At 41.3% G+C, this 24,064-nt stretch overlaps 2 protein-coding genes across 6 annotated transcripts in view; one reads left to right on the forward strand and one right to left on the reverse strand.

Moving 5' to 3' along the window:
- Positions 1-24,064, forward strand: part of casq1b (calsequestrin 1b) — a 35,672-nt gene that overhangs the window by 7,454 nt on the left and 4,154 nt on the right. For 2 of the 5 annotated variants that reach the window (XM_058782885.1, XM_058782884.1), the window contains exons 2-7: positions 12,685-12,717; positions 12,847-12,965; positions 14,954-15,047; positions 16,353-16,453; positions 16,527-16,638; positions 16,725-16,798. In XM_058782885.1, the coding sequence (XP_058638868.1) occupies positions 12,918-12,965; positions 14,954-15,047; positions 16,353-16,453; positions 16,527-16,638; positions 16,725-16,798 (429 nt within the window). In that variant the 5' untranslated portion in view covers positions 12,685-12,717; positions 12,847-12,917. The remainder of the gene's footprint in view (positions 1-12,684; positions 12,718-12,846; positions 12,966-14,953; positions 15,048-16,352; positions 16,454-16,526; positions 16,639-16,724; positions 16,799-24,064) is intronic. The other 3 variants (XM_058782882.1, XM_058782883.1, XM_058782887.1) reach the window with 2 other exon arrangements.
- LOC131544565 (zinc finger protein 445-like) lies at positions 16,806-24,051 on the reverse strand. The gene is made up of 2 exons (XM_058782888.1): positions 21,893-24,051; positions 16,806-18,599 (listed from the first exon to the last, which is right to left on the reverse strand). Exons 1-2 carry the CDS (start codon positions 23,012-23,014, stop codon positions 18,597-18,599), a joined length of 1,125 nt encoding a protein of 374 aa, XP_058638871.1. The 5' UTR covers positions 23,015-24,051; the 3' UTR covers positions 16,806-18,596.

The following is a 24,064-nucleotide window of genomic DNA, read 5'->3' on the forward strand; positions in this document are numbered from 1 at the left end:
AGTTCAGACTAATTGCATTTAATATAAAATTCAACTATTATGCAATACATTTAATAATAATATATACATGTATTAACATTAACACCAAATTAAGTGTCTGAAAACATCACATTCTGTTCACACTTAAGTATGTTCTGTTAAAGTATATTATTTTAGAGTGTGCTAAAGTATACTTCTTTTTCGCAAGGTTTCTGCCAAATTAAACTACATATAAATCATCAATACTGTATTTCATTATATTATAGCAGATGTTTTACCAGTTACAGATTATTTTTGGAGGTTGTTCAAAGTTTGGAAATAGATTTGTATGTGTCCTGTCCACCATCTTTGACCTCGTAGATCAGGATCTTCATTAGTTGAGTCGTTGTGAATCTTGTCAGTTAATTAGTAATTACACTGATAGCACACATACATCACGGAGACATCTATTTGACATCTGCTTTTACATCTGGAAGACATTTTTTTTTTTTTTTTTTTAGAATATTTGCTCATCTGCAATACATCTATAGGACATTTCCTCTCAGATGTCAATTAGACATCTATTAGATGTCTTTCTGATGTTTATGATTTAGACTGTATGTAAAACTGACATATTACAGACGTCTGGCAGATGCTTTTCAGATCAAGTGATCTTCAACAGACATCATATGTGTGCTATCTGGGCAATGATCAGCATTCACTGAAATGTGAATGATAATGCATCTCTCTCCAGGAATTGTTTATACTTTCTTGGATTGATCATAGCCTGCATTTTACCATGTTAGTTCTCTTAATTCATTATGTTTATCATTTTTAATTCCATCCCTCAAAACTCATTCCTTCATAAACACTGAAACATTATGATGCATTTCAATGCTAATGTTTTTAAATGCATTTAAATGTCTTAATGTTTACCTTCCACTACTGAATACGTGTCTTCTTGACCATGACAATTACAACCCCCATGGTCCAGGGACGGCTATGCATCAGCAATATCCGGACCTTCTAAATTCACTGCTAGAATAGCTGCTGCTATATTGGGGTCTGTCTGTTAGCAGCTAATTTTAGCCAGTATGACCAATGTTCTCACATTCAGCCGCTCTGTCCTTCTGTTGCTCGTTCTGTCCTTGCAAGTTTTGGATTCTTTCTTCTTGTCCTCACTTACCAAGTTTTTGCTTCATTTTCACTGTCTTTGCCCATATGCCATCAATTCAAGCCAAACTTTGTTTGCGTTTAAGCTGAAAGTGTGCCATCTAGTGGATCTGGCCATTGATAGTGCTGCTATAGAGACAATAAACAAACACCTCGTCAAAAACTCACTGTAAAATACAAAGTGTTCATTTCTCAAATCGAGCTGTGGAACAGAGTTTTAAGTGTGCCGTGGTTTCTTTTTATTTGTAGCCCAGAACTACACTGTGTTCTGATTCACAAATGCATTATTTATCATGTTAGACAGATTTTATTTGAGTCTGCCAATAACAAAACTTGTTGTTCTTGTTACATAATCAGCAAAATGGTGCGGCACATTTAGAGCATTTGAAATATTCAGCACAGCATGGCAACACTTGCACATCATGAAGTAATAAAACAAAAACAACCATTTTCATGGGATAAAATGGACAAAAACCAATAAACTTTATTAATAATATCTAATAAGGTTTTATTTGACGCTGTCGTGATTGTCATTACGATGGGTGAATCTCAACTGAGTTGAAATGATCTGGTGAGGATTTAGATGAGGACTGTTCAAAAGAAGTGAATCTTCCCCAGTGTGTGATTATTATTAGTGATTAACCTGCTCTATGAATAATGGTGGGATGTATTCATATCTCTTATTCATGTAAGAAAATGACTTTTAAATTTAGCAGAGCAAAGTGCCTTGTGAAAAATTCAGTGACTGGTTTGGTTCACTGAGTTAATGCAGAGAAGTTCAGCCAAACCGCAGTCAAAATCAGTATTTCAGTCATTTCAGCGACTGCAAGAGCTGGACTCACATTACAAACTGTCATCGTCAATTCAGCCATAAATCAGCAAGAATTCTGGACATTATAATGTGGACATGTAAGAGTTGGTTCTTCGTTCTTTGTTCCTCTTTTCTAAGTCACTAGAAGCATCTGTTCAATGCATAAACGTAAACCTACTATTCCTTCTGATACACAAACACTTAAAGCTTTTAGGACATTATAAGCTTCAGTAGTGTGAGTTCAATGTCCAGAAGGCGGCAGAGGACGCTTATAAAACAGACATTCATTCTGACAGAGAATGTAAATTCTCACTGTTCATTTTGGAAAATAACCTGTTTTTGTAATCGAAAGTTATCAGACCTGCTTTCTACCTCCTGTATTTCCTTCACAAAGCTGAACTGTCTTTGAAGAAACAGACTGACCTTCAAAATCTCTAGAATGCTTTGCTCACAGCCATGATTTTAATATCTCTTAGATTTCAATGAGATGGTAAAAACTCACTACATACCTTCAGTTCATAGTGTTTGAGTAACTGAAAAAGCACTTGTCAATTTAAACAACTTTAACACACAAGTGCCTTAAAAAATATGAACTTTACATATCTGGCTTGATTGATTGATTGATTGATTGATTGATTTAAAGAAAAGAAGGGATTAATTAGAATGATTTGTTTCCCCCCTGTGATAATCAATATAATTTTATAAATGGTCTTAAGCTGTTGAGCTTTAATGAACAGTTCTTACAAAAATAGCCATTGCTTCTCTAGAAAATAGTTATTTAAAGATTTTTTGTTTGTTTGTTTGTTTGTTTGTTTGTTTGTAGTAATAGTAAATGGGATCTAACTGCTTTAAATCTAACAGTTTTAAGAGGAACATAAAGGTAGTGTTAAAAAAAAAAAAGTAATTCATAAAGCTCCACCGATGTAATTCAAGTCCTCTGAACTGATACATTCATTTTGAAAGAAAGACTGAGCAACATTTAAGTGTTTATTCAATCTCAAATCAATCAAATCATTGACCAACTCATGCATACACCCTAAATCAAATATGCAATATATTAGCATCATTGGTTCTTGCTATTTATTGACATCGTCGCACAATGAGGTTTGATGTCATTGGCTGTGCTTGTGGTTGAACTTTTGCTGTGGTTTTTCCAGCATCTTCGTAGGGTGGGCCATAAAGACAAGAGAATGTCTGATCATTTCTATGTTAGGCCTATTTGTTGAAGCAGACTGTGTTGATCTGTTGTAGTGAGGCAGATGCTTTAGATCAGAATTAACATTTGCAGAAATCCAGGTAAATCCTAAGTCATACTATACTTTTTCCTTGAACTTGATAAATCATCCATCATTCATGGTCTGAACTCGTCGTGTTGTTCTCTTGTACTTCACATATATAGACTAGCCGTGTGCATTTTTCATGGCCGTCCGGTGGAGTCTTACATAATAATCTTTGTGTGTTTCATGGCACATATGACTTATTAATGTGGAAAATACAGGCTCACGCCACAGGCTGTTTCCCAGACACAAATGCAGCCTTTCATAACTTTATCTCATATCAGACAATCATGGCTGTTTTTTCCTCGTTTATTCTAGTTTTGGCACAAGGGGATTCATGTCTTAATATTGTGCAGCCTTTTAACGATATTTAATATAGGCCTTCATCTTGATATTTATGAAGGGCTCTGAAACGACTTAAAGGGATGGATTTTTTCTCTTTTTTTTTTTCAGTCGGATGCAGTCATGAAGCTAGTTAAATATAAAATGTTTAATGCCAGAAGTAAAATACAAATAATCTATAATAAAAATCTATAATAAAATCTAAATTATAGTTTTCATTATATACACTTGTGAGATGATGCTGTATCTTTAAGAGTATATTTTTAGACAATTGCATAATTCCCCTGTCAATTATGTCACAGATTTTCTTTTAACCTCATGCTCTTACCCGCCGGTATAATTCCTGTTCACATCTGCATGTGAGTCTTCATATTCATATAGCTGTAAACCGAATGAACTGGATGCATCTCGACTCCATCGAGGCTTTATAAATGAGTAATCACTTATGAAGCGCCGCTTCAGATGCTTCGTTATCTTTCTCTGTGTGTTTCCCATCATTGCTGTGGAGAGCGAGCCTTGCGCAGTGAAATGAGAAGCCTGAGCACTCCGTGTTCTTTATGAGTTCAAATTTCCAGCTGAATCACACTCTTAAGAGCACTTGCATCTCTCACACATAGACTCCAATCCTGCTTTGCTGCAAAAAGGAACTCAGGGCCGCTCAGACACTCTGACATCCACTGCCATCCGCAGCTGCTATCATAGCATTAAAGTACAATGCAGCTCATTCTGGCGAGGAACTGACATGTCATCTGACTGACGACATCAATATGTAACAAAAGCAGCTGGATGCACAGCATAAGAGAAAATAAATGTAGTTTAATAAAACAATAACTGTCTGAAACAAAACAAAAGTGTCACATGCTCAGAGAATCTCATTTACGAGGTGTCTCAAACTAAACTTTCAATATCTTTTTTCTCACAATTGCGAGTTTAAATCTTACAGTTCTAACTTTTTTTATCACAATTGTGAGTTCGTATTTTGCAATTTTGACTTTTGTCTCGCAATTGTGTTATTGTTTTCAATATATAAACTATGAGAAAAGTCTGAATTGAAGACATAAACTCACAATTTTTGGAAAACAAAGTCCAAATTGTGAAATATAAATTCACAATCATGAGAAAAAAATGTCAGAATTGTAAGACAAATAGTCAAAATTACCTTTTGACTATTTGTCTATTTTTTTTTTCTTTTATGTCCTTCATATTCAATTTGTTGTAGAATCTTATTTTAACTTAAACATATAATTTAAATGTTAATCTTATTTTCATAATAAAATGTCCTTTTTTTCAGTTTTTACTTCTTGTATTTGTATTTGTTAATGTTAACTATGAAATGTTTCATGCATTTATTTATTTAAGCTTATTGAATTTCCACTGTGTATGAAATTTGCTAAATAACCTTGACTTTCCTTGCCTTCTTCACACCTGAACCGATTTTGAATTTCAAAACAATGAATCACTGGTAGGAAATGTATGAATAGAACCATCTGATATGATAATGTGATAATCATGTAAAACAAGGGCATTGCTGACTGGCAGAGGAGAATAAACTGAACGTGAAAATGATTGAGCACTGAATGCTTTGAGTTTCATTAGATATTGTCTTGGTGCCTTCAGCATTGTAGTTATGATTGTAATATGTCTTGCTCTGTAATCATAGCCGTTTCATATTTCCCAAGTGGATTCAAACGGCAAATGTTCACCGAAATGTTGATCCTAAATTTTGGGTCCATCAGATTAAAAGCATCATTCTTTTTTGTTGGCCTTTTGCCGTCTATCATCACTCTTTTTTATCGCTGTTAACCAGCGAGCTGCAGTCGGGTCGTGCTGCTTTGGAAGCGCTGAACCCGCCGTCCTCTCTCTGGATGATTTTATGTGTGGAGGGGACAGAAACAGACGCTGCCATTTAGTGAGCTCAGCGGTGATGAGTCAGAGGTGAGTGATCAGAGCGAACTCAATCACTCACTGAACCACCAGCCCAATCCACGACACTCATAAAACCCCAAGAACGCGTTCACAGGGTCTTGAGATTCGTCCTCAGGGAGAAAGATGCACTGTAAATGTATCGCAACAGAAGATATGACAGACAGTGACTGCTCACTTTGGCTCTCAGCAGCCAATTAATGGCAGGTTTGGTTCTATTAAAATGAAATCTGGTGCGATTGCTCTAGTGCAGTTCATTTGAGTAAGTGTGAACAGTGTCACAACAGCTGTCCAATCCTTATGTTTTGTTTGAATCTTTAGATTAGGTGTTAAAAATGACGGTGTAAATGCTAAGTGAATCAGGACTGAATGTATCAATTTTATATGTAATTGATTGTTTTTTTTGTTTTTTTTTTAATTCCAATGCAGTTCTTGAAATTGAACTGAAAATCGAGGATGCAAACAGGATGCAAAACTGCAATTCAAATGTGAATGTAAGGATTTAATTGGAATTCATAGAAATTCAAAGAAATGGAGGCAGGAAGTATGGCAACGAGACGCAGCGAGGGGAGATCACAGAACTCATAGGATGTAGTGATCGCATCCACTAGCCACTTGCTTATCCCTTCTTATACGGACTGTAGCAGACGGACACCCGGCTGAAGTGCCCTCAGTTGGTTTAAATCTTTTCTAACTGACAGGACCTTTTCAGTTGGCATTGGAGCCTCTGTCTCATCCATAGCTCCTCTAACCTGTGGTGTTCCTCAAGGATCCATTTTGTCCCCAACTCTTTGCATTATATATGTTACATCCAGGTTTGATTCTTTGAAGGCATGGAGTGTCTTTTCACTTGTGTGCAGATGACACTCAAATCTATTTAAGCACACTGACAAGAAAGGCTTAGAAACCTTGCTTGCTTGTCTAAATTATATACAGTATAATCCTGGATATCCTCAAACTTTCTGCACCTTAATGCGAGTAAAACTGAAGCAATTGTGTTTAGGCCCTCTGTGGGAAACAAAAAAACATTGTTAATGTTGGAAATCTTCACTCCTGTATCAAACCAACTGTGAAAAGTCTGGGAAATACTCTGGACTCTTCCCAGTCAGCAAACAAATTTGGCCCAGATTTGGCATGCATCTGACTGGCACAGCTGGCATTCATCCGGCACTGGCATACAGCCCGGGTTTGGCAGAGGTGGTACTGGGTTTAAGACGGCACACAAGACATGGGCCAGATGTCAAATGTAGATGGGCCACATAAGTATTGCCGATCTTGACCCACATTTAAAATCCATTTCAAATATTTTTGACTAAAATCCCAATGTTTTCCCATACAGAAAGGTAATATATTCACATACATGTGAAACACTGTTAAATATATTGAAATACATTTTGAAAATATATTTTTAGAATGCATAACATAAAGCTTATATTGTGTTTAATTATGTGTTTACATGTGAAATTATATTCATGCCTCATATGATATTATATGATATGATATTATATGTTATATTATAGAATAGTATATCCCGTTGTTTTATTTATATACAACTGACATCAAACGATGTTTTGCATTAACTGCTTTCATATTCTCATTCAATTTACAGTTTGATGTAGGCCTACTAAACAATACATGATGAAGTTTCAGGACATTTTATTTGACGTTTTTTACTATTTATGTAAATGAGTAACTTTGACGTGTTTTAGGCCATTTGGCCAATCAGAAGCCCGAAAAAATTTCCAGTAGGCGCAGATAACAGCGCAGGCTCCGACGTCACAAGCCAAAAACTCCGGTTTTGCTGTCTACAGGATAACACTGCAACCGGAGTTTTTGAAAATCTTCACCCTGGCAGGAGTTTTCAAAATGTTCGGTTTCAGTGACCTGGTACAGCGTTTGCGTGAGGAAGAATGGCCAAACCGCAGCTTTGTGGTTTTGAAATTAACCGCGTTCGTGTGGACAGGGCCAATGGGCGCGCGCTTTGAGCATTCAAATCGCATTTAAACTGGAGCGGAGGAGGTTACCATGGTAACAGGGCCTCAACTCACTCAGTCTCTCTGCTGTTTTCACTGCTTTCAGGTAAGTTTAGTCCCTAAAGTTACACAAATAATACATACAACCGTTCCTGATACTTTCTTACATGTAATTGACACATTTCTGTTGAATCTTTACTTTACAGGAATGGTTTAGTGTCTTCAAAAAGACTGTTAGCATCACAACCGTTAACTAGCTATAGAGGCTAACAATTAGAGGTCAGCTAACTATAGATTTGAGCTTTTATTAATGGACGTTTGAGCTTTTAAGCACCTTTTATGTGTAGATGAGCGGCTTTGATAGTTTTGTAAATGTTTTGCTAATGCTTTGTCAAAAGACTTGGGCCAGTTAGTTGGGCCAAGCTTTTTCATCTGAAATTTCTATCTAGAGTAAAGCCTTTTCTGTCTTCCAAAGATCTTGAAAGAGTCACACATGCTTTCGTTTTATCTCGATTGGACTATTGTAATTCTTTATATGCTGGAATTTCCCAGTCCTCTATTACAAGGCATCAAATGGTTCAAAATGCTGCAGCCAGATTTCTAACTGGAGTCTGCAAGCACAATATTTGTTTTGTTATATTTGTAAGTATGTATTACTTGGGTTGTTACTGACATTTGGTGAAAATTTCAAGTCAACATCACATTTGGAAATATATTTACTGAGAAAAATGGTGATGTGTTCAATACTTATTTTACCCGCTGTAGTTCAGACAGGGTCAGCCACAAATGTCTTTCCATGGCCACCTGTTACATGTATACCTTGTTTTCTGTTGTCAAGGTTTCCTCGCCTTATCTGTTGTATTTATCATATTAAAGACTGATTTTCTGATCTCTTTCGTCACCGGGTGTTTTGTGTCACCAATGCGTAACAGAAGAACAGACCGAAACCATCTTGCGGCATTTTTTGTTTCTTCTTTTCCTTTTCTCCCTGTCACTATGGACATTCCTGCAGTTGCCCTGCTCATGCCTGAATCATTACCCTAATCGCTCACTCTGTGTATTTTACCACGCCAGCCTGAGCGAGCTGTTGAAGGCACACATTCCAGCGCATTTGTGGAGTGGGTGCTGGAGAATAATGGATTTTATTTCTCCGTCTGCCCTCCTGAGAAGCATATGTCCAGCTCCACTCCAAAACCAGCCAACTGTCATCCCACTGCATGGAGCAATTGCCAGAGCCCACTGTGACACTAGAGCCAGCGTGCAAACCCGTGACTGAGCTTATCATCGCCTGAGCCTCAAAGCCCGTCTGATCAGGTGCGTAAGCCGGAAACATTGTCCATCCCAGAGGAAGTATTGGTGGAGATCAAGGGCTTGGAGGGTAGCCCCGTCCACATTCCCGCCACTAAGGTGAGCTACATCTGGCCTCTGGAAGCCATTGTGAGGAACTAATGGACATTTTTCAAGAGGATTTGATTGACTGGTTTGGAGAGTTTGTTCCCAGTTCCCCTGAAGTTCCATTATTTCCTATGTCTCATGAGTCTCCGCTGGTTCCGTCCAGCTCTCCTGTGTCTCCTAAGCTCCCTGTGACTCTTAAGCTTGGGCTCCTTGCTCCCTCGTCTCCACCGTGGCCCCTCAGTCCACCAGTTCCAACGGGGTGCCTCGTCCCTCCGGCTCCGGCTCCACCTTGGTCAGTCGTCGACCATCCGCCGCCTTGGGACTCCACTCCTCCGGCTTCACCACGTCACTCCATTCCTCTGGCTCTGTCAGGATCCTCCTTCCCTCCGGCTCCACCTTCGTCCTCAGTCGCTCCGGCTCTGCTGCGACTTTCCGGATCCCCGCCTCTGCCTCGGTCGCCTGAGTCTTCAGCTCCACCTTGGCCCTTCGGATCCTCTGTGTCACCATGGATCCTCCCTCCCTCGACTCCACCTTGGGGCCTCGTCCTGGCTGGTCTCTTGACCAAAATCTGGCTCCTCCTGCTCCTGGCTCCTCCCACCTTCTACTCCCAATGGACTCTTTTTGGACTCTTGCTCTGGCAGTCTCCTTGGTGGACTGGAGCGACAAATCTGCGGCCCGACGCAGTTCAGTAATGTCACCGTTTTTAATTTCTTCTCTCTCATCCATCTCTTTAAGCAGGTCAGCCTGGTATGCCTGCAGCACCGCTATGGTGTGCAAGCAAGCGCCAGCCTGACCACCGCTGTGTACGCCTTACCCACCAATGCCGAAGAAGTCCAAAGCAGCTTGGTTGGTAATGGCTTTGACGGACGATGCACAGCTGGTACAAAGATAGCCCGCAAGCGTATCTTCAACCCGGGGGCTCACCCCATAAACACACTCTTTCAGCGCTATTAGAGTAGTGATTTGGACTGAAGAGGCGGGCAGAGACAGTATGAATGCCTGCTTGTCCACCTTCTTATCTTTGCTTGCTATTATACTTTGATTCAAAGACATACAACAGTAAATAGATAATGCACACATAGAGAGCTTCCTTCACTCTCCAGACACTGCCGCTGTCTCCACTGCATGTGATTTTATGCTTCCTGGTCGCTACATCATTCGTCACATGATTCCATTGGACAGATTACACACGTTTCAGAACATGGTCACGCAGAAGCATTCCTAAAGCGTTCTCCGACGCAGCTTGAGTTCCTGAAGGGGAACATAACTAGTTGAGTAGCACTTCTCAGTTTTGTCATTTACTAATCTTCATGACTTTCCAAACCTGTGTAATAAAAAAAATATTTTTTGTAAAAAAAAAAAAAAGTTACTTATTAAAGTTGCTTTTATGAAATCACCTTTGAACCTGAAGGTCAAAGATGGAATTGACCTTCTCTGGTACAGATTTAGATATATAGAGAAACATTTTCCTCATTGTTTTATTTTTTTTTATTATTATTTCCTGAACCCATTAGCTTGTAAAGTGAAAGTCAGACCTCTCCGGTCATGTTCAACATCATGGAATAAAAGGAATAAAACATTTGATGGGAAAATTAGTCCTTTGGGCAATTCAGTTTCTCTTTACCATTTAAAGCACAGTCATTTGAATTTGACCTTTCAGTCCTTTCACACCACACATCCACGATTGTGTCAAAAATGATTCTGGTGTTTAAATAAATGCCTTTTTTTCTCGGTTTCTAAGCTTCTGTCTCTGTCTGAACACATGCTGTCAAATATGAATCATAGCTGAGTCATTTCACATTTCAGCTGTCACCTCACAGTGAAACACTTCAAATTAACAGTCTGGTTCTACAAATACAGAGCAATGCTTATTAAAAAAAAAAAAACAGGACCTAAAAATGTTTTTTAATGGTTTTATTATTTAATTGCCTTTAAACCAGGAAGGATTGGGGGTGGTGGGGGGAGGAAGTTATATTAGTTGTGAATAGTGATCAGTTTTGTATTTTTCCCAGTTTTATCTAAAACAGATGAATGTGAAACTGGTCACGTTTTATTACACTAGTTGTTGCATGTATCATGGCAGTTTGAAAATGAAACTTTAAACATTTAAAAAATAATGTCCCACCCACACTAAACTCAACCCAAACCTGACTGATAAGAAACATGAGATAAAAACACATGAAATAAATGCTGAAGCACCATGTAATTTTAACTTGCTTTTACAAGTATCGTGTTTGACCGGACTCACACTCAAGCACAGGTGCAATGCTATACCGGGTGCTCTCCTGAGCAAGATTGCTATGTCGGGAAAGCCAAACGTATAGAGCTGGTTATGCTAAATGCATTAGTTTAGAAATCATGCACTATGGTAAAAGTGATTTGAGCTCATAACATAGTATTGTGCAAAGGTGTTTCACAGTCTCTATTGTCACATCTTCAACTTGTTCAAAATGCTGCCACTAGATTATTAGCTGGAACAAGGAAGAGGGAACATATTTCACCAGTGCTGATCTCTCTCCACTGGCTCCCAGTTAAATATCATATCCATTTTAAAACATTGTTGTTTGTTTAAAAGGGCTTCCTTTTAAACTTGGGCTTGGCTTTCCTGTAGCTCAAATAGTAGAGCATGGCGCTAGCAACGCCAAGATCATGGGTTCGATTCCCAGGGAAAGCAAGAGCTGATCAAATGTAAAAACTGTAATTTGAATGCAATGTAAGTTGCTTTGGATAAAAGCGTCTGCTGAATGCATAAATGTAAATGTAAATGTAAAAGGGTTTGCATGGACTGTCTCCGTCATATATCTCTGATCTCCTTCTGTTCCTCTGTAATGCCTCCAGGGAACTTCGATCAACTAGTAGACTTCAGTTGACTGTTCCAAGGACATGCTTGAAATCAAAAGGAGATTGTGCCTTTTCAGTGGCTGCTACACAGCTTTGGAACAATTTGCCACCTTATATAAGATCTGCACCAACATACGCTGATTTTAAGTCTCTTCTTAAAACTTATTTATTTACTGTTGCATATGGTCATAAACGCAGTGGCATAACTGTAGTTTACTATATGTCGCTGTGTTATATGTTTAATTTTGTATTTTTGGTATATGCTTAAATGTTGTACAGAACTTTGGCCAACAGCTGTTGTTTTTAAATGTGTTTTATAAATATTGACTATGACTGACTGAAGGATCTGCACAAAAAATAAGCCTTTGTTAATTGATAATCTGCCACTGTAATCATACTTTGTGTGAAACGTGAAAAAAAAAAAACGTTTATGACATTACACTGTAAATAAATTACTTTTGGAAGTTGCAATTAAAGATGAATGGATACATTTTACAAGAAAATACTATTTCATTCTTTCTGCTTAAACATTTCAGTTAATTTAATGTTTCTTACCCTTTTTGAGTGTAATTATTTATTCACTAGCAGTTGTTTCAAAGTAACTCCTGCACCTTTATTTTTTCCCATCTATTGTTTGTTTCGGCTGGAAACGACAGTGAAATGTAGGCTTATGTATGTTTTTTTTTTTTTTTTTCAGTCACACATTTCTGAACATCTGTTCATAACATAATATGCAAACATGTGACACGCTGAGACAAATATTGTAACAGTACAATAGCGCTGGGAAAGTGACAAAATAAAGTCCACAGGAGCTTGCAAAAAGCTGTTTCACAAAAATTCCAAATAAATTAGTTTTCAAATCACCTGCAGTTGTGGCATTACTGTGCATTACCATTTGACATAACTGTGACTAGCAGCAAGTAGAGTTATATTTTATGCTGTGTTATTTATTTCATGCTCAACTCTAAAGTCACCTGACCTTTCTCTGCAGTTGCTAACAAGCCCCGCCGCCCTGACGTACCAGGTATGTTCAGGTCCTCGAATGACTTGTGTTTTGTTCTGTTCTCTCTTTCTTCCTCTGTGTTTCTCAAGTCTGGCTTATCACTAAAGCTTCATCCAAAATATCTGAACAGCATCCTTCCCCCCTCACTAGGGCTGCTCACTGTCCACTCTAAAGCCCTTTTATGACTTATGAGCGGTTTGTAAGACCCATGGAGAGAATGAATGATGCTCCTTCAGACGTGTTGGATGTGGCCGGTGAGAGCTGTCGCAGTGAGTTTCTACAGGATAGCACTTCCTGTGAGGCCGAGACAACGAGTGACCAGCCGCTGCCATTAACCCGTCTGTCCGCTTATTGGCTTGTTCTTGAATGCGACGCTCACCCTCGAGAGGAGCAGAATTTGTCCCGGCATCTACATCATGAGCAGGCTGTGTTAAACGTGCAGATAGATGTTGACAAACTCTAACGTAGAGAAATGGCGGAATGAAGCTGAAGTGTTTTGATGTGAGTGACGTGACTTTGACGTTTGTGTGCTGATTTGTTACAGTCAGGGATGTTCAAGAACTGTTCACCCGAACATTGATCATGTTAGTCAAAACCAGTGGCATCTGTCAACATTGACAACATTCTTGTCATGCATCAAGTTTAAATATGTGCATGATGTAAGATTTTCTGAGAATAGCAACTTGTTATTGTATGACTAAAGAAGACTTCAGTCATATCACATCAATCATATATACTACTTTTCTGAATTGTGAGAGCCTGGGTCCCTTTTGTCAAAAAGAAGTACACTTTAGCATGATTTTAAAAAGAGTACTTATTACGTGAATATTATTTTTTATACTATATAGTGTGAACTGAATGTAATGTTTTCACATTCTTAACTGCATGTTTATTACAATTAAATGAAAATGCATGGATATTATTTCAATTTATAATAAATGCAATTACGTGAACTTTAGAATGTTTATGACCCACTTAAGTAGGACTTAAGTACATATTTATGTCATTTCATAATTGCGTATATCATCTTTGATATATATATATCATTTGTAATGAAGTTGCAATTCAGTGCATTTAAAATATATTAACTGCATATATTAATGTAATATTGAATAAAACACTAGAGTTGAAATGATAGTCGAGAACTTCACATGTGCTTTAGCATGTTAGTCAACACATCAAAATAAGTGTACTTCTTTAAAACATGGCAAAAGATGTGAAACAATGATTTAAAATGTACTTTAAAGTAAAACTTTAAATTTGACTATTCCAAAGTGCACTTAAGTGTGTTAAGTGTTCACTCATGAAAGTGTCTTTCTTTAAGTCACTTAAGTGGCCTTTTATTTATTTAATATTATATCATCTGCAAGTACAGTTTTTAAAAAATATATATTCTAAAATTTGATGTGCACTAAAACGTGCACATACAATATAATTAAGCACACTTCTTTTTCACTCTATTATTATTTTATTTCACTCAAATGTAATATGGGCTATAGATGTCATGATGGTGAGTAAATGGATATTGATTTTGTGAACTCTTCATTTATCTACAAATGTGAGGGTGTGAGCAATTCAGTTGCGATATGTAATGGTTTTGCGATATGTGAAGTCAAAAAGAAGGCCTACAAAGGGTCGAATGATTTGGCGCTTTGGTAAGATGGAATCTAAAGGTAAATGACTATGTATGATATTCGTCTACATGTATTTAATGTGTTGAATGTTGCTGTTAGGTTTACATATGCTTTTATTTCAAGCATGTGTGTATACGAGGAAAATGAAGGCATGTGTATGGTCACATGTATATGTTTTGCTGATGTCCGTGTGCATTGGCGTGTCTGTATGTGTATGTATGCGGCTGACCCAAGCGACAGCATACATACAGTAACCATACATTTGCACCTGTGTCCATGTGTCCAGTCTTTGACGTGCCCGATCAGACCCCGCATTGGTCAGATCTCTTGTCTATCTTCAGCTCCTATTTCACACAGATTTAGAAGGTGCAAAGGCAGCACTTCTGGCGTTTGCTTTGACGGCCTTGTGTCTCGTTTGGCTTTGAGTATACAGTATGAGAGAGAGGTGTCTTTGCCTCATTGAGTCAATGTGTTTTATGGCTGCATTATGGCTGTTTTACTGAATGACCCAACACAGCTATTAAACGACTGAACGCTCTGCATTGATGCGCTGTTTGTTTAGCTCTGACACACTCTGAATTAGACTTGCATACAGTACAATAAACTCTTTCTTATTCCTGCAGCTTGCTGCCCAGGTGCTTGACGATCTTGATGATGAGGACATTGGATTCGGCCTGGTGGATTCAAAGAAAGACCGAGCTGTTGCTAAGAAGCTGGGTAATATGAATGCATCTACGATCAATTATCTTCCATTTTATGCGTGTAATACAATTCTTACCTTCACTTTTCGATAGCCATCAGTGTGTTGAAGTATACACTGCTGGTGAACAGCAAATTAAAATGATTGCTTTGTAACTGAACTGAATTTTTCTCTGTAGCAAAAGCATTAGCCGTTATTGTATGTTCTTGCACTGTCTTGTGTTTCATCATAGCCTATATACACTGAAAAACACGGTGTCGGATTTACTTTGAAATAAATTTCACTTAGAAACTGCTAGTAAACCATAAACATTCACAAAGAAACAAGTAACACATTGAATTAAATGAGAAAATGTGAAAGTAGAAAGACTGAAATAGTATTTTCTTGTAAAACAGCAATTATCTTGTTTATCATCACAATGTGCAAAAAAGATGAACACAGTGAGTCCACTTGTAATGTATTAGCCTCATGCTTACAACAATAATTCACTCAAAGACGAAAGTTCGGTAACCATGTATTCGCTCATTTATTCAGTTATTCCAAACCTGGATGCTTTTCTTTCTTACAAAAAAAGTGATATTTAGTAGAACATCCATGTTGCTCTATAACGAAAGCATACAATGACCAGCTCTAAAAAAAACGACAAAAAGGACAATATAACTGTGAACTAGCTATGAACATCTGTAATTTTATTAACTAATATTAACAAAGATTAATAAATACTTTAACACATGTATTGCTCAGTGTTAGTTAATTCATTAACTAATGTTAATTAATGTGACCGTATTGTAAAGTGATACCACTTCCGTAACACTAGTTGATACAACTTGTGCGGTTTTCTGAAACCTTGCAATACACTGAAAGAAAAAAAAAAATTTGATTAGGATTTGCTTTGAAATGATTTTCACTTAGAAATTGATTGTAAATTTCACAAATGATAACAAAGAAACACAGTAGAAATATATTCCAATCATCTTTATGTATAGCTTCAAAAAATGAACTGACTGAAATTTAAGATGTTGAAGTTATGAATAAGCAAATGATTTTCAAGTGATCTATTGCTTTATGCAGTTTGCATAAGTATGACGTGTTCTTGTTCTGTATTTGTTGATACTAGAACAGCATTATTATTATTAAAACATCGTCTTCTGATGGTAAGAGTAGAGTTGGGATTATGATTGGTTGATAAAAATGTTGTTCCAGGAAAGTCCTTCCTGGATACATCATGTTGTGCAAATGTTTATACGTATAATATCCAGTCCGTCTTTAGTCTGCCAGTCCATCAAACACCTCTGAAATGTTCAGATGCTTGTTTTTGTCAGGTCTGCTGGAGGTGGACAGCATCTACATCTTTGCCGACGACGAGGTCATCGAGTACGATGGAGAGCTGGCGGCCGACACGCTGCTGGAGTTCCTCTACGATGTGAGTGATTATCATCATAACCGGTCACACACCTAAACATCACTGATTACTGACCGAGCGCGTCTTCTGTCAGGTGATCGAGGAGCCTGTGGAGATCATCAGTAATGACCGAGAGCTCAGAGGCTTCCATAACATCGAGGAGGACATTAAACTGATGGGTTACTTCAAGAGCGTGAAATCTTCACGTTAGTATGCTGGACTTTAATTAATTCTTATCTCTCGTACACTTGTAACAAGCAGCTTCCATCATGCCAATGCTGTTGTTTCTCAGACTTCATTGAGTACGATGATGCAGCTGAAGAATTTCATCCCTTCATCAAGTTCTTTGCCACATTTGAGCCAAAGGCAAGTGCTTTCACACATTTGTTTAATTAATTAATTAATTTGTTCGTTCGTTCGTTCATTCACAAAGGGACATATGACTATTAAATGATAATAAAAATAGGCTTATAGAGCAAGTAAAATTCTCGTTCATTTTGATTTGAGTTGATTTTAAACTTATAATTACAGCATATTTTGAACTATACAGTTTATAACTTTAAAGGGGACATGAACTGCCTCTATTTTATTTTATTTTATTATTATTTTTTTGTACTGTTCTCTGAGGTCCACTTATGATGTTATCAAGATTTTTACATCAAACATCATCATAATTTAGATGTGATAGGCTATTTTCTGTGCTGTTTTGACCCCCCTCATCAGAACGCTCTGTTTCAGTAGGTGTGGTGGATTGCAGACTCAGAAGTTACGCCCACTGCTGTGATTGGCTAATAGCTGTATATGATTGACATCCAACATCCTTTACAGATGGACGCTGCTGTGAATTGACCATATGCACGGAGCGCTATTTTGAACTTCCGGATAAAGATAAGCCAGCTCATAATCTTCCGGTGAAGCTCATTTTATATGTGCTCTATATAGAGACTCTCACAGAAACCTCTCCTGCCTCATTCTTATCAGAAACTGAGAAACAAAATAATTGCAACACCGTAAATAATGACAGCAGCATTAACATACAGTTTCATGTTATTAAAGAACAGAATTGTATATGCAGAGTCTTGTAATCCCAGGACAGTACCCAGACACTTAGGCTAACTGTACATTTAAATGCTGACAAATAAACACTATCGTAACTGTTCAGGCGGTTAGGCTAATCTCTTAAACGACATCGTAATGGTATTCTCCATAATCAGTATCTTACCTTCAGAGCCATGAACACATTTTTAAAATCTTATAAAATTTTAAAGCCTTTATTATTTCTCAACTCTGTGCAGTAAAATCCACATTATTAAAGCTTCACTTTTCATTCATGAAGACGACATGAAGAAATGTAGCAAAAACGTGTCTCTGCGAAGACGTTTTAAGATGAAAATGAAATTACCGTTATAACCAGATGCATGGGATCAATCACTGGCTGCGGCGGCCATTTCACCTGCCTAGTTTTTTTCACGTCTTTTGATTTATTATTAAATAAATATTATAACAAATTTAGCAAGTGCAGGAAGTCACAAAGTCACTTGGCATTTAAATAAATACATAAGGCCAGACAACAGCCTATAGCCTAATGCTGAATTATACCTATAGACAAATACATATTACATAAGTTGGTATAACAATGAAATAATGCAATATTTTGAAATGTGTAGATTTCATTTTAATAACTACATCGTTTAAGTTTTATCCAACACAGAGTTGCTGCTGCTGTAGTTTTGTTAGTCTGAATTTAGTCTGAATCACTTAATGCACAGACGTTTCGTTCTGTTATCACTGTCAATCATAGCAATGACTCGCGGCATGATTTACCGGATTCCCTCGCGTAAATTTAACATTTGTGTTTGTCATTCCTGAAACGGTATATGGTAAACTTTTTCTCCAAATTGTGAATGGATTATGTAGAGAAACCGAGTGTAGCAAAGTTCGGATGAAGGAAGGAAGAAGTCGGAGTCGGCGTAACTGAGGCTCGGGAAAAATTTATTCAGGTTCACAAAAATAAATGTTGTGCACTCCGGCACCTTCAAATCATATAAGTTCACAGCACTTTGGTGAGTCTCTGCTCAGCCACGGTTCTTGCCCTCCCGAGTCCTCAGTCTGGTTCCTCCGTCTACCGTCTGCCCCACGGTGACTTTTAGTCTCTCCACGCCAATCACTGGAACGAGAAACAGGTGAATGTCATCTTGCACTTGACCCACTTACTCACCGCTCGTTCTCCAGTCTCTCTCTCCCGCTGCAGATCCTGCTAACCACGCCCCCCTCGCCACATACCCCCACCGCCCAACTCAGGCCGGGGAGCCCTCCGGCCCGCAGCCCCCATTCCTGGAGAGGAAGTCTGCCACCGCCATCTGAGCCCCGGCCTGTGGATCACCTTGAACTTAAAGGGCTGGAGAGCCAGATACCAACGGGTGATCCGCGCATTGGTATCTTTCATGCGGTGGAGCCACTGCAGGGGCGCGTGGTCCGAACAGAGAGTGAACTCCCGTCCCAGGAGATAATAGCGGAGGGTGAGAACAGCCCACCGGATCGCCAAACACTCCTTCTCAATGGTGCTGTACATCGTCTCTCTCTTAGAGAGCTTGCGACTGATGTACAGCACCGGCCGTTCTTCACCCTCTACCTCCTGAGTCAGGACGGCTCCAAGCCCCCTGTCCGACGCATCTGTCTGCAGCAAGAAGGGGAGAGAAAAGTCAGGAGAGTGCAGAAGCGGTCCGCCACACAGAGCAGCCTTTACCTGGGTGAAAGCCTGCTGACACAGCTCCGTCCACTGGACCGGATCTGGCGCTCCCTTTTTAGTGAGGTCAGTCAGCGGGCTGGTGAGGTCCGAATAATTAGGTACAAACCTTCTGTAATATCCCGCCAGCCCCAGGAACTGCCTCACCTCCTTTTTGGTCTTGGGTCTCGGGCAGGTCGCAACCGCTGCGGTCTTATTAATTTGGGGACGCACCTGCCCGTGGCCCAAGTGGAAGCCCAGATACCTGACCTCCACCCGCCCAACCGCACACTTCTTCGGGTTAGCCGTCAGTCCGGCCCCCCTCAGCGCACTCAGTACAGCCCGCAAATGCTCCATATGCCGCTGCCAGTCGTTACTGTAGATGATAATGTCATCTAGATATGCAGCGGCATATGCAGCATGCGGCCGCAGAATTTTATCCATGAGGCGCTGAAACGTGGCCGGCGCCCCGAATAACCTGAACGGAAGCGTAACGAATTGGTGTAATCCGAATGGCGTTGTGAAGGCTGTTTTTTCTTTGGATAAAGGTGATAAGGGGATCTGCCAATATCCCTTAGTTAAATCCAGTGTCGAATAAAATCGAGCTGTACCTAGCCGATCAAGCAGTTCGTCGATTCGCGGCATTGGATATGCGTCGAACTTCGACACAGCATTCACCTTGCGATAATCCACACAGAATCGTACAGAGCCGTCCGTTTTAGGTACCAAAACTATCGGGCTCGCCCAATCGCTGTGGGATTCCTCTATTACTCCCATCTCTAGCATTGCCTCTAATTCTGCCTGAACTACCTTTTTTTTGTGTTCCGGTAAACGATATGGCCGGCTGCGAACCACCACGCCCGGCTCGGTCTCTATGTGGTGCTGTATGAGATTAGTTCGCCCCGGCAGGGCCAAGAACACATCCGCAAACGCGGCCTGTAGTTTAGCTACATCAGTGAGCTGCGAGGCCGAGAGGTGGTCACCGCCAGGGGCCAGAGCTAGAGATTGTGGCTTGGTGCTTACCTCTGGCCCTAGATCCTCCTCTCCGCTCACTGCCGTCGCTAGCATCACTGACTCCGCCTCATTCCACTTTTTGAGGAGGTTGAGGTGGTAAATCTGGTGTGTCTGCTCCTGTCGGCACGAATGACCTCATAATTAAGATCCCCAATTCGCCGTGTGACCTCAAAGGGTCCTTGCCACTTGGCGAGTAATTTAGAGCTAGACGAGGAAGCAATACAAGTACTTTCTCTCCGGTGCAAATTTACGTAGCCTGGTCCCCTGGTTGTACAGCCGGCTCTGCCGGTCCTGAGCCTGTAACAAATTCTCCATGGACAGCCGCCCCAAAGTGTGGAGTTTTGTTCGCAGGTCCAGCACATATTGAATTTCGTTTCGCTATCAGAAGGCCCGTCCTCCCAAGTTTCTCTCAGGACGTCCAGCACCCGCGGGCTGACGCCCAAAAGAAGCTCAAGGGGAAAACCCGTGGAGGCTTGCGGGACCTCCCGCACAGCGAACAAGAGGGGTTCCAGCCACCTGTCCCAATTTTTGGCGTCTTCATGGATGAACTTCCGAATCATGGTTTTCAATGTGCGGTTAAATCGTTCCACCAGTCCGTCCGTTTGTGGGTGATAGACGCTGGTGCGAATCGATTTAATGCCCAATAATTCGTACAGTTCGCGTAACGTACGTGACATAAACGCCGTGCCTTGATCAGTGAGAATCTCCTTCGGGATTCCCACTCGGGAGATTAATGAAAACAGTGCGTTTGCCACACTTTTCGCTGAAATTTTGCGAAGCGCCACTGCTTCAGGGTATCGAGTTGCATAGTCCACCAAAACTAATGCAAAGCGATGCCCGCGTGCTGATCGTTCTAATGGCCCGATGAGGTCCATACCAATTCTCTCGAAGGGGGCCTGCATTAGAGGAAGAGGGCGCAACGGCGCTTTTGGGGAGGCCGGTGGATTCACCAACTGACATTCACGACAAGCCGCGCACCACCTGCGCACATTCTCGTGAATGCCCGGCTAAAAAAATCGGGCCATGAGACGATTCAGTGTCGCTGCCTGCCCTAAATGTCCCGCCATCGGATTACAATGAGCCGTCTGGAATAGCATTTCCCGGCGGCTTTTTGGAACTAACAACTGGGTTGTAACCTCCTTTGACTGAGTGTCTTGTGTCACTCGGTACAACCGATCCTTTAACACAGCAAAATAGGGATAGGAGAGTGGGCGGGCAGGTTGGAGATGCTGACCGTCGATGGTCTGGACTTGTTCAAATGCCCATTTTAGGGACTCATCCTGGGACTGTTCCAGGGGAAAATCATCGCGTTCAGAGAGGATTAGCCTCTCATTCGCGCCTCCGTTCCACCGGCTCAGTATCCCGCAGCCCGGCTCAGCCACTCCCACCTGCGCGTCCACTCTATTCTCCAGCTGCCTCTCTCCACAAGAGACATCCGCACCTAAACACCCCAATACTTGACTAAAAGCTGGCCAATTTGTCCCCAAAATCAGCGGATGTCGGAGGTGCGGGTTAACTGCCACCTCCACACTATGCTTTTGTCCCCGAAATTGAATGAGTGCGGACATTAGAGGGTACTTCACCACATCCCCGTGCACGCACCGAACCGAAACCACGCGGCTTTTATCCAATGCCTCGAGCCGAACCAGGCTTTGGTGGATCGAGGTCTGGTTACAACCGGAATCCACCAAAGCGAGGTAAGTACCCCCCTTAATACTCACAGGTATTTGGTACAGGCCAGCTTGATCGGGGGCAGCCTGTGGGCTGTCCGGGACCCGGATCAGTGCCCCCACCTCCATCACTGGGCATCGGTCCATGAAGTGCCCTGGGTCCCCGCACTGCCAACAGGCCGGCCCAGGCCTCCCTGCCGCCCTAGTGGCAGGAAGTGGGTCAAGAGATTGGCGTGGAGAGAGTGGAGGAAAAGGTACTGCTGTGGTCCCCGTGCTGGCTAGCCCCGCCCCCCTGGGCAGCACCCTTGTGCCAGCGACGGCCTCTGGAGGCAGCCCACCCCTTCCCCGGGGTGGGACCCGAAGAGAAATGCCCAGACGGGACCTGGGAAGTGGGACAGGACAAGGGGAAACAATAGGGGAAGAGAGAGAGAGAGAAACCGCTGGCAGGGATTCGCCGACTCCTGGGCACGCCACCATCTGGTCCTCCGCCAATTGGATGGCCAGGTCTAGCGACGTCGGGCGGTGGCACTGGACCCACTCTGCCATCTTTCTCGGCAGACGGCCAATGAACTGCTCCAGCACCACTCGGTCGAGGATCTGCTCGACGTCGCCACCCCCGGCCAACAGCCATCTGCGGCAAGCGTCCCGGAGCTGTTGAGCGAGCACGAAGGGCCGGCCACTATCGCCCAGCTCCAGTGACCGAAACCGCTGGCGATGTTGTTCTGGGCTCCGGCCGACCCGCTGGAGGATGGCTCGCTTGAGGTCGGTGAAGACCAGGAGGTTTTGGACGGGCAATTGTTGGGCCGCCACCTGGGCCTCCCCTGACAGCAGAGGTATGAGACGCACCGGCCATTGGTCTTGTGGCCACCCACATGCCTCGGCCGACTTCTCGAACAAATCGAGGAAAGCTTCTGGGTCGTCCTGTGGCCCCATTTTATTTAGGGGCAGGTGAGAGGGGCCGGTGGAGTTTCTTGAGGACGGCCCCCCGGCCCGTCCCTCCTGGTCCATCCAGCTCCGGAACAGCTCGCGGTCCTCCTGCTGGGCCTGCATCAGGGAGCGGAAACGGCGCTCCTGATCGTCCCGCATCTCCAGCAGCGCCTGATGGTGTTCTTGGTGGAGGCCCGCGAGCGATTGGATGACTTCCGCAAACGGCGAGCTCGGCGGGGACTGCATGACGGCGGTGGCCGGGCTTCTTCCTTCCCGGGTTTCGGCACCAGTGTAGCAAAGTTCGGATGAAGGAAGGAAGAAGTCGGAGTCGGCGTAACTGAGGCTCGGGAAAAATTTATTCAGGTTCACAAAAATAAATGTTGTGCACTCCGGCACCTTCAAATCATATAAGTTCACAGCACTTTGGTGAGTCTCTGCTCAGCCACGGTTCTTGCCCTCCCGAGTCCTCAGTCTGGTTCCTCCGTCTACCGTCTGCCCCACGGTGACTTTTAGTCTCTCCACGCCAATCACTGGAACGAGAAACAGGTGAATGTCATCTTGCACTTGACCCACTTACTCACCGCTCGTTCTCCAGTCTCTCTCTCCCGCTGCAGATCCTGCTAACCACGCCCCCCTCGCCACACCGAGCAACTTACTCCCCTTACGACACAGTGCAGTCGACCGGAAATGACTTGAGCTGGCTTATCTACAACCAGGAAGTCATCGTGCATACGGTCAATTAAGTCAAAAACGCATAAAGAACTCATATATAACTCATATAATACATATCAAACAATCTGAAACTTACAGTACTAGTTTTTGTAGTACAGTGGCCTCTTATATGTCAAACGATCAAGGGAATCTTGATTTCTCAGTTCATGACCCTTTTAAAGGCAGATCTGTCATAAGCTCTTATGTTTATATGTTTTACTCTACATATTAAAGCACCCACAAGACTGTCTGATACAGAAAAAATAGGTTTATTGTATTATTTTAAATCATCAGAAGCCTTTAAAAACTAGAATCCTTTAATGATCTTTGTATTTATTGTGTCTGGTCTACATTATTGTTGTGTTCTCTTACTATTGTGTTGTTGCTATACTATTCTTATCCAATAGGTGATATCACGTTCAATTAATGTAAGAAATGTGCATTATAAAAAAAAAAAAGTTGAGTAAATTAAAAAATAAATAAATAAAATGAAATGCTATTACAGCTGGTGTTGTGCCTGTTTATTATCTAATCATATTATCCTAATATTATGCATATTATCTCAGTTATTTCTGAATGTTTCCA

The sequence above is a fragment of the Onychostoma macrolepis genome, chromosome 07 (assembly GCF_012432095.1).
Source record: "Onychostoma macrolepis isolate SWU-2019 chromosome 07, ASM1243209v1, whole genome shotgun sequence".
In the NCBI taxonomy this organism is placed as follows: Eukaryota; Metazoa; Chordata; class Actinopteri; order Cypriniformes; family Cyprinidae; genus Onychostoma; species Onychostoma macrolepis.

What these genes read in the sequence shown, in the direction of transcription:
- LOC131544565 (XM_058782888.1), bottom strand. Translation starts at nt 23,014, where the DNA reads ATGCAGTCCCCGCCGAGCTCGCCGTTTGCGGAAGTCATCCAATCGCTC.